The following is a 10,220-nucleotide window of genomic DNA, read 5'->3' on the forward strand; positions in this document are numbered from 1 at the left end:
GCCACACCCAGCAGTGCTCAGGGGCTCTGGGGGGCTCACCAAGCAGGGCTCGGGCTATGGGGAGACTCGCCCAGCAGTGCTCAAAGCTCTAGGGGTCACACCCATCAGTGCTCAGTAAGGGCTCACCCAGCAGTGCTCAGGGGCTCTTGGGGAGACTCACGCAGCAGTGCTCAAGAGCCCTGGGGGCCTCATCCAGCAGTGCTCAGGGGTACTGGGGGCCACACTCAGCAGAGCTTTGAGGGCCTTCCGAGCTGGGAGTCAAACTCAAGGCTTCGGGCATGCCCGGACTGAACATTCTCCCAGTCCAGCCCTGGTTTCCTTCATCCTCGCTGCCTTCGCTCTGAGGAAACAGCCCCACCCGCCGGGCCCGGCATGTCCAGGCGTGTCCAGGCGTGTCCCTTCCCTCCGGCACCCACCCCTCCCCCTCCCCCCGCAATGCCGATCCAGAGAGACTTCGGAATCCTGGGACACTTTTATTCAAAGTTCCCCCGCAGTTGGTGCAGCATCCCTGGCCTCCCCCGGTGGCTGGGCGCGGTGTGGGCGTGGCCGTGGCCGCCTGAGACCCAGTGGGACCAGCAGCCGGGTCCCCGCTCAGTCCTGAAGCTTGCTGGCGTACACCTCGGGCCGGTCCAGGGCTGGCCCTCGGCTTGCTGACGACGGGTATGGGCGCTCCGCAGCCCCCAGGGACTTGGGGGCCGCCGTCCCCTGCGTGATCTGGGAGTCGTGTGTTGTTTCCCCGTCAAAGCCGCCCATGTCGCTGTTGGGGGGGGCGGTGAGAAGCGTCGCCATTAGGGGGTGGGGGGTCCGGCTGGCCCGCGATCCCTCATCACCGACGTACTTCACTGACGTGGAGTTTCTTTGGGGGTTCAATTGAGGGGGGAGGGGTGCTCCTAGGCAGAGCCCAGGGGGCCTGGGGGTTGGCCCACATGGAGGAGAGCCTGAACTCAGGGCCGGGGCCAGACTCAGCGAAGTCGCAGCTTTCATCCGGTGGAACGAGCTTTCCGGGGCATTGGCAGTGCCAGCCCTGGGGTCGCCACCTCTGAGAGCTGCTTGAACAATCTCTAGAGCTTGGGACGCTCTGCGTGTGGGAGCCCCGATTTCATCCCTCAGACCACAACACGGGGGGGGGGGCACTCCCCGGGCACTGCACAGAAGGAGACCCCAAGGACCACTATGGTTGTTATTATTGTTATTTTGTTGGGGTTTTTTGTTGTTGTTTTTGGGGTTTTTTTTTAATTTTAGGTCATACCCGGCAATGCACAGGGGTTCCTCCTGGCTCATGCACTCAGGGATGACTCCTGGCAGTGCTCGGGGAACCCTATGGGATGCTGGGAATCGAACCCCGGTGCAAGGCAAACGCCCTCCCCGCTGTGCTGTCACTCCAGCCCCCAAGGCCAGTGCTTTAGCCCCGTGCCTGACCCGGTCCTGCTACCATCCCTCCGACTGTCTCTGAGGCTTTTCCTCTCGAATCCCCCCTCCCGGGGACAGTGAGATGCCCTCTGGGTGCTGACATTCCCCGGCCCTCCCCGCCACGCTGAGGAGCACACTGGAGTCCTCCCCGTTGCTCAGGCAGGATCTGCCCTGGCCTCCGGGCTGCCCACACAGGGTGGACGGAGAATTTGGATCAGAAGTAAACACGGGTCAGAGCTGTCGGGGCAGGGGTCCCTGGGTGTGTGTGCGTGCGTGCATGCTGTGTGTGTCCGTGTGTGCATATGCATGCATCTGTATGCATTTCTACTATGTGCATACACGTGTGCATGTGTGTGCGTGTGTGTATGCATGCTTGTGTATACATGTGTATATGTGCATTATGTATGCATGAGTGTGCACGTATGCATGTGTGCATGTGTTCATGTGTATCTCTGTACATGTGTGTGCATGTGCGTCCATTTGTATATGTTTGTGTGTACATGTGTGTATGTGTGCATGCTTGTGTGTGCATGTGTGTGTACATGCGTGCGTGTGTGTCCATGCGTATGCGTGGGCATGTGCGTCCATTTGTATATGTTTGTGTGTACATGTGTGTGTGCATGCTTGTGTGTGCATGTGTGTGTACATGCGTGCATGTGTGTCCATGCGTATGTGTGTGCATGTGCGTCCATTTGTATATGTTTGTGTGTACATGTGTGTGTGCATGCTTGTGTGTGCGTGTGTGTACATGCGTGCGTGTGTGTCCATGTGTATGTGTGTGCATGTGCGTCCATTTGTATATGTTTGTGTGTGTACATGTGTTTATGTGTGCATGCTTGTGTGTGCGTGTGTGTACATGCGTGCGTGTGTGTCCATGCGTATGTGTGGGCATGTGCGTCCATTTGTATATGTTTGTGTGTGTGCATGTGTGTATGTGTGCATGCTTGTGTGTGCGTGTGTGTGTATAGGCATGCGTGTGTGTATGCATGCTTTTGTGTGTGTGTGTACATTGCGTGCATGTGTGTCCATGTGTATGTGTGGGCATGTGCATCCATTTGTGTATGTTTGTGTGTGCATGTGTGTATGTGTGCATGTGTGCATGCTTGTGTGTGTGTGCATAGGCATGAATGTGTGTATGCATGCTTGTGTGTGCGTGTGTGTGTACATGCGTGCTTGTGTGTGCATGTGTATGTGTCTGTGTGTGTGATACACACCACCTCCAAGAGTGTGGGAGTCCGGGCTTCCCTGTGGCGCTTGGTCTGCCTGTCTGGGCTGCTTGGCCCCTGCTGGGCCTCTCCAGGGACACACCTTGGAGTGCTCGGGGCCCATGCCGAGGGGTCAGGGTCCGACTCAGGGCCTGGTGCACCTGGGCTGCTTCCCCCAAGCCCCAGCTCTGCGAGCGCTGCTCTGTGACCTCAACCCCAGCCTCCGCGGACAGGGGTTTTCCACTTAACCCCCCCAACTGCGCAGGTGGGCGGGACGGACCGGGCACTCCCTCGCCCAGCACATGCTCAGAGAGGAGGGAGAAGCTCAGTGGTCAGTGGTCAGCGGTCAGCGCCTGAGCCGGCAGTCACAGTGGCCACGGCCCACCCAGCACAGCCCCCTGCCCCGGGCCACCCCGTCTCCTGGGCTCTCCGCTGACAGGAGGACCCTGGTGCTGGCTGTGTCCCCCCACCCCTCACCCCTGCAAACTCACATGAGGCTGAAGATGACGGCCCCCGTGAAGGCCACCAGCAGGAAGAAGGGCAGGGAGCCCAGGATGGACGTGATGACGATCATGCCCCCGCTGCGCCGGCCCGGCCACGTGTCGATGGCTGCGTAGGGGGTGGCTACAGACAGAGGCTCTGTCACCCAGCTGGGGGGCGTCCCGGAGCCCCTTACCCCGAGCCCACCCCCAACGTCCCCTGGGAGTCTCATCTCATCTCCTCTCTGCGCGGACTGTTCAGTTTTGTTTTGTTTTGTTTTTTCTGGGTCACACCTGGCAATACACAGGGGTTCCTCCTGGCTCTGTGCTCAGGAATCACTCCTGGTGGCGCTCAGGGGACCCTATGGGATGCTGGGAATCGAACCCAGTATGCCGCGTACGAGGCAAACGCCCTCCCCACTGCACTATTGCTCCAGCCCTTTTTTTTTTTCAGCTTTTTGGGTCACACTCGGCGATGCCCAGGGGTTCCTCCTGGCTCTGCACTCAGGAATGACTCCTGGTGAAGCTCGGGGGACCCTAGGGGATGCTGGGAGTCGAACCCAGGTTGGCTGTGTGCAAGGCAAATGCCTTACCCCCCTCCCTTGATTTTTATCTATGTTTGGGGCCCCTGCGGCTCCCCCATAAGCTCCAGCCCCTGGCGCCACCTCCCAGGTCTCACCCTTTGCATCATTTTAAATTATAACTGGGGGCTGCAGCGACAGGACAGTGGGGAGGACACTTTGCTCGCCTGAAGAGGCCCCAGGTTCAGTCCCCGGCACCCACTATGGCGCTGGAGTAACTCCTGAGCGCAGCCAGGCCTGGCCCCAAAGCAAAAATAAATTTTCAGTGGACTTGAATTTTCAGAGGCCAGAGGATGAGTCCAGGGATGAAGGTGGCCGGGGCCGAGCCCGGCTCCGTCCCCAGCACTGCTCAGCCCCCCAAGCACCGCCGGGTGTGGCCCAGCCCCCCCCAGCCCCACCCCGTCGGGACCACCTTGACCAGAGCCGGGCCTGGCAGGTGAGGAATTCCCAGGGGTCCTGCACCTCCAGACCAGCCGCCATCAAGGCGGCTGGGGAGGGCGCTGGGGCCCAGGGGCCGCCAGGAGCCCCCCTGCCTTGGTCACGTGTCACCATCTGGGACCGGCGCGAACAGTCTGTGGTCGGGGCAAGTCGCCTCCTCCGGACTCAAGCCCAGGCCCGCAGGCCCGAGACAGCTCCCGCATGCTCTGCCCCCCACCCCAGCCGGCCCGCAGAGCACTGGGCCCTGAGCCCTGGCCTGGATTACCCAAGGGAGCAGGAGCAGGGGAGCACTGGGGAGGAGCAGTGCCCAGGAGCTCCGCCTCAGGCCGGGCAGGACGGTCTCCATAGGGACGCAGGCCCCACGTGTCACAGAGGCGGGCAGGAGACCCCTGGGAGCCCCGAGCTGCCGGGAGGGCCCAGGGCAGCGTGCACCCCCCCACCCCGTTGGGGCTCGAGGCAGCGGGAAGAGGGTCCAGAGGTGGGCGTGGTCACAAGCCTGAGAAACGCCCACCTCCAAGTCTGCCAGAGCTGTCGGGGGAGACCCCACCTGGGGTGCGGGCACCTGGGCCCCAGGACACCCAAAAACCCCCGGGCCTGGACGCAAATGCGGGGGCGGGCCAGGGAGTGTCCGCTGGGTCTGCCCCTGCCCCTCCCTCTCTGCCCCTCCCCCTCCCCCGCCCTCCCCTTGCCCCTCCCTCCCTTCCCCTGCCCCTCCCTGCCCCTCCCCTCCCCCTGCCCTTGCCCCTGCCCCACCTCACTACTCCCCTCTGCCCCTCCCCTCCCACTGTCCTTCCCCTCCCCGCCCCTCCCCTTCCCCTGCCCCTACCTCCCCGCCCCTCCCTTCCTCTCCCCTCCCCTTCTCTAGTCCCTGCTCCTTCCCTCCCCCTCCCCCTCCCTCTCCCCTCCCCCACCCCTCCCTCTCTGCCCCTCCCTCCCCTCCCCTGCCCTTGCCCCTGCCCCTCCTCACTACTCCCCTGCCCCTCTCCTCCCCTTGCCTCTCCCCTCCCCTCTGCCCTCCCCTCCCCCTGCCCCTACCTCCCCACCCCTCCCCCTCCCCTGCCCTTCCCTTGCCCCTGCCCCTCCCCTCCCCTCCCCTTCTCTAGCCCCTGCTCCTTCCCGCCCCTCCCCCTCCCTCTCCCCTCCCCCTGCCCCTCCTCACTCCTCCCCTGCCCCTCCCTTGCCCCACCCCTCCCTCTCCCTCTCCCTCTCCCTCAACCCCTCCCCTGCCCCTCTCCTGTCCCTCTGCTGACATGCCCCCTCCCCTCCTTCTCCCTCCCTCTCTCCCCCTCCCCTGCCCACGCCGCCCCTATGCTCACAGGCCAAACCGCTGCCGACCCAGGCCCAGGGCCCAGGAGGACTCGGGGAGGGGTGCTCAGGGCCATTCTGGGCCGCACTCAGGTGGGTGCTCGTGGGTCTCTCCTGGCCGTGCTGGGTGGTGGGGGTGGCACGTGGTGCTGGGCAGAGGCTGAGCCCCGTCCCCAGCCCTCTCTTTGGCCCAGAGGCGACCTGCAGGGCACCGCTCTGCCCCATACTCCCGCTTGGGCTGCCCCCTCCTCCAGGAAGCCTTCAGTCCTGCCTCTATCCCTGGACGCACACACCGCTGTCCTGTCACCCTGTCACCCTCCCCACTGTCCTCCAGGTGTCTGGGACCCGAGCCAGGCGGGGGGGGGGGGGCTGCTTCCCGCCCAGGGCCTGCCCCACTTACGCCGGCCTGTGCGGATGGGGTTTGACCACAGCGTCTGCTCCTGCACCAGCCCGCTGGACGTGTTGACGAGGACGTACTTGAACCTGGAGCACACAGCGAGGAGCACCGTCACCCCCGGGAGCCCACAGCTCCAAAGGGGGGCACACGTGCCACGGGGGGGCAGTGCAGAGGGGTGCAGCCTAGGAAACGGGAGCTCGGGGGCTGTGAGGTGTGCCCTGGGTGGCAGGTCCTCCTGCTCTTGGCACAGACTCCCGCTTGGGCTGCTGCCTCCTCCAGGAAGCCTTCAGTCCTGCCTCTCTCACTGGACGCACACACAGCCGTCCTGGCATCTGTGCCTGCCTCTGTTTCCAGCCTGGCCCTTGGGCTCACAAAAGGGACTTTAGAAAGGGGAGGGAGTCGGGGCACGACAGGACAGCAGGGAGGGCACCTGCTTGCATGTGTCTGATCCTGGTTCAATCCCCGACTCCCCTCCTCAGGGTCCCCCCAAGCCCCGCAGGAGTGATCCCTGAGTGAGAGCCAGGAGGAAGCTCTGAGCCCCCCTCCAAGTGTTCTCCCAGGTTGGCCACATGCAAGGGCAGGGCCCTCCCCGCTGTCCCGCTGTGCCCATTTCTCTGATTTGAAGAGGGGGTGGCCATGCCCTGAGCCCCCAAGTACGGGGCGGGGCAGGTTCTGCAGACCAGGGGGAGGGAGGGGTCCTGTGGGGTGGACAGGGACTGCGCCACCTGCTGGTGGCTGCAGAGAGCGGGCCTAGAGGGGAGAGACCCTGAACTCATGGGTCCACAGGGACTGTGGGTGCAGAGGTCAGGGTGCAGAGGTCAAGGTGCAGAGGTCAGGCCGGCTCCAGCTCTCATCCACAGACACTCACCGTGGGGGTCCAACCACAGGGTACCTGGCCTCGGGTGGGCAGCACCGGACGGCCGCCGAAGGGGACTCACACTAGACTGGATGACCCCTGCCCTCTTGGGGCCACAGTTTCCTTCCCGCCCAGGAGCACCGGGTGCGAGAGCCCACTGCCGCTGGCACCCCGGCTGCAGACACCCACCTGTACTTTGTGTCCCCTGCCAGGGGCGGGTTGCAGAGGCCCTGGAAGTTGGGGTCGGACAGGCAGGTCCCGTCGTCGCCCACCCGGACGAAGTACGTGCTTAGGATGTCCGAGACCCGGGACGTGTCCCTGACGGCGTCCACGCTGGGCAGGTCTCCGCAGGGCACCAGGGCGAAGGCTGAGGCCTTGTAGGGGCCCCTCTGGCCGCCCTCCGTCTGCTGGAACGAGGCACTCAGCGGGGCCCCGTGGCCGTCCTGCACCGATGCGTTCCAGGTGCGCTCTGGAGAGGCGGAGCCCGTGAGGTCCTGGATGGTGTGGCTCGGAGCCACACACACAGGCACGCACACTCATGTAGGCATGTACGCAGTTACACACACACATGCATTAGGCATGCACGAAGTTGCACACACATGTAGGCATGCATGCAATTGTACACACATGTAGGCATGCACACAGTTGTACACACTTGTAGGCATACACACAGTTGTACACACTTGTAGGCATACACACAGTTGTACACACTTGTAGGCATACACACAGTTGTGCACGCATCACATTGAGGAGAGAGACCCCAGGGGCTGAGGCGCTGGCCTCTCACACAGCCGAGCCGGGTTCACTCTCTCTCCCCATGTAGGCTCTCCCGAGCACCACCAGGAGTGAGCCCTGAGGGGCCGGAGCAATAGCACAGCATTTGCCTGGCACACAGCCAACCCGGATTCGATCCTCGGCATCCCTTAGGGTCCCCCGAGCACTGTCAGGAGTAATTCCTGAGTGCAGAGCCAGGAGGAACCCCTGACCATCGCCGGGTGGAACCCAAAAAGTTCCCCAACGCCCTCTCCCCCCAGAAAAAGAGTGTTCCCTGGGGCTGGAAAGATAGCACAGTGGGTAGGGCGTTTGCCTTGCACGCGGCCGACCCAGGTTTGATTCCCAGCATCCCATAGGGTCCCCCGAGCACCGCCAGGAATAACTCCTGAGTGCAGAGCCAGGAGTAACCCCTGTGCATAGCCGGGTGTGACCCAAAAAGCAAAAAAAAAAAAAAAAAAGTGCTCCCTGAGCACTGCTGGGTGCGGGAGACAGTGATGTTCACTGGAGCCCGTGTGAGGCATGGCTGCGGTGTCCTCTCCTGGGAGCCTGCGGTCAGCAGGCTCAAAGGCTCTGGTCCAACCCTGAAGCCCCTTGGGAGCTGCAGGACTTGGACTTCCGGCCAATGGGCACCTGGGCTATGCTCCCCGTTGACCTCACAAGGCTTTCTTGGAAGTTTCCTTGTGAATGGCAGCTCCGGGGCATGCAAGGCCTGGGCGTGGCCCAGCTGCTTGGGGTGGTCACTCTCCACAAGCCCACGGTCCCCCAGACAGGGCTAGACAGTGGGTGATCTCAAGCAGGCGGGCCTCCACCTGCCCTTCTGCCCGCTGGCTCCCCTCGGGGGACACACAGCCCGGCCTTACCCGAGTCCACCAGGACGTACAGGAAAACCTCATAGGTGCCGGGCAGCGGGGCGGCACCGTCAAACACGCACAGCGGCTTCTCCAGGGCCACCGTGGTGAGCGTGGGGTTGTTGGTGGCCAGGTTCACGCTGGCCAGTTGGGGCTGGAGGTCAACACCTGGAGGGGGCAGGAAGGGCCAGGAGGTCACGCCCATGGGATGCCTGGGCACCCCGCCTCCCGCACTCTGACCCACGCCTGCCCGTCTGGGGTGCCCCAGAACCCACTCCTGGCTGGCCATGGGGTTTCCACTCCCCCTTGGACATACTTAGGGCCTGGACTCAGGTCTGGGCAGCGCGCTGGTCCCCGCCTGGGGCCCCGAGCAGAAATGAGGGGTCCCTGCAGAGCTGTGGCCCTCTCCCACCCCCACCGCGGTGTTGGGTGGCTGTGGACCCCTGCAGCTCTCCAGGTGGGGCGCCCCCTCCTCCTTCACCTGTTCCCTACTGACCAGCCTTCTGCTCTGACACGCAAAGCTGACCACCTCCGGGGTGGCCCCTTCTATGTGTCTGGGCCCTGCGGGGCACCTGGCCCTGGCCCTGGCCCCCCCTCGACCAGGCATCACCCGAGCTGTCCCTTGCATTCTCTCTCTCCATCAGTGTCCATGCATGAGTCCCGGTCCCCAGCGCCCACCGCCAGTTCCAGTTCCCAGTCCAGGCTCCCCTTGGACCCCGGGGAGGAGGGCCGGGGGCAAGCGGCAGGACCCCCCCTCACCTAGCCCCCACCCCCCGCCCTTACCCGAACCACGTCGCAGGCAGCTGAGGGCCAGCAGGGTCCAAAGCGGAACCATGACCCGGGAGAGAGCCCCGGCGCGGGCTCAGGGCTGCAGGTGCAGGTAGGAGCGCGCACCCCTGCCCGCACCTGGACCGGGCGCGCCCCGCCCCGCCCGCCCCGCCGGCCAATCCGAAGCCTCCTAGCAGGGCCTATTTGCATATCCCCGCCCAGACCTGGGAGCCCGCCTGTTTATTTGCATACTCCCCGCCCCTTGGCCACACCCTCCGGCGGGGCGCCCAGGACCAAGTGCGTCTGAGCTGGCCCTCCTGCAGGCGTCCTCACCTAAGCGCCTACTGTGTGCCAGGGTGCCAGGGCCCTGCTCCCACGGATCTTTAGCCTTCGTGAGACTGGAGGGAGAAACAATCCCCCTCCTGGCTTTCTTTGCTTTTTTGGGTCACACCCAGCGCTGCACAGGGCATCCTCCTGGTTCATGCACTCAGGAATGACTCCTGACAGTGCTCGGGGGAATCAAATGGGATGCTGGGAACTGAACCCGGGTCGGCCGTGTGCAAGGCAAACGCCCTCCCCGCTGTGCTATTGCTCCAGCCTTTATCTGGCTCTTTTGGGGGCGAGGGCTGACTCCTGGCTCTGTGCTCAGGGATCACTCCTGGCACAGATCCACACCTGGGGCATCATAAGGGATGTCGAGGATCGAACCCGGGGGGTCACATGCAAGGCAAGCGCCCTCCCCTCCGTCCTATGACTGCGGCGTCCAGTCCTCCCTTCTCCGAGCCTTAGTTTCTCTTTGTTGTTGTTTATTGTTTGTTTTTGTTTGTTTGTTTTGGGTTTTGCTTTTTGCTTTTTGGGTCACACCCAGCAATGCTCAGGGGTTACTCCTGGTTCATGCACTCAGAAATTACTCCTGACGATGCTCGGGGGACCATATGAGATGCTGGGAATCAAACCCGGGTCGGCCGCGTGCAAGGCGAATGCACAACCCGTTGTGCTATTGCTCCAGCCCCTCTCTTTCGTTTTTTAATTTTTTTTGTGTGTGTGTGTCTTATGGGGTCACACCCGGCGATGCTCAGGGCTTACTCCTGGCTCTGCGCTCAGGAAAAATTCCTGGCGGTGCTCAGGGGACCATATGGGATGCCCGGGATCAAACCCA

At 63.3% G+C, this 10,220-nt stretch overlaps 1 protein-coding gene across 2 annotated transcripts; it reads right to left on the minus strand.

Moving 5' to 3' along the window:
- Positions 1-591: 591 nt before the first annotated feature.
- On the minus strand, positions 592-9,174 carry UPK3A (uroplakin 3A). 2 transcript variants are annotated; one of them, XM_056107027.1, is made up of 6 exons: positions 9,077-9,174; positions 8,306-8,461; positions 6,861-7,140; positions 5,819-5,901; positions 3,107-3,239; positions 592-757 (listed from the first exon to the last, which is right to left on the minus strand). In XM_056107027.1, exons 1-6 carry the CDS (start codon positions 9,126-9,128, stop codon positions 592-594), a joined length of 870 nt encoding a protein of 289 aa, XP_055963002.1. In that variant the 5' UTR covers positions 9,129-9,174. The 2 variants fall into 2 exon arrangements, with proteins under 2 accessions (XP_055963002.1, XP_055963003.1); XM_056107028.1 differs by lacking the exons at positions 5,819-5,901; positions 6,861-7,140.
- Between the last annotated feature and the right edge of the window lie 1,046 nt (positions 9,175-10,220).

The sequence above is a fragment of the Sorex fumeus genome, unplaced genomic scaffold (assembly GCF_029834395.1).
Source record: "Sorex fumeus unplaced genomic scaffold, SorFum_2.1 ptg000153l, whole genome shotgun sequence".
In the NCBI taxonomy this organism is placed as follows: Eukaryota; Metazoa; Chordata; class Mammalia; order Eulipotyphla; family Soricidae; genus Sorex; species Sorex fumeus.

Excerpts from the sequence above, each read along its gene's own strand:
- UPK3A (XM_056107027.1), bottom strand. The coding sequence starts at position 9,128 with ATGGTTCCGCTTTGGACCCTGCTGGCCCTCAGCTGCCTGCGACGTGGT. Across the intron at positions 8,462-9,076 it reads CTGCCTGCGACGTGGTTCGG|GTGTTGACCTCCAGCCCCAA; the intron begins GTAAGGGCGGGG and ends TGCCCCCTCCAG. Across the intron at positions 7,141-8,305 it reads GTACGTCCTGGTGGACTCGG|AGCGCACCTGGAACGCATCG; the intron begins GTAAGGCCGGGC and ends CCGCCTCTCCAG.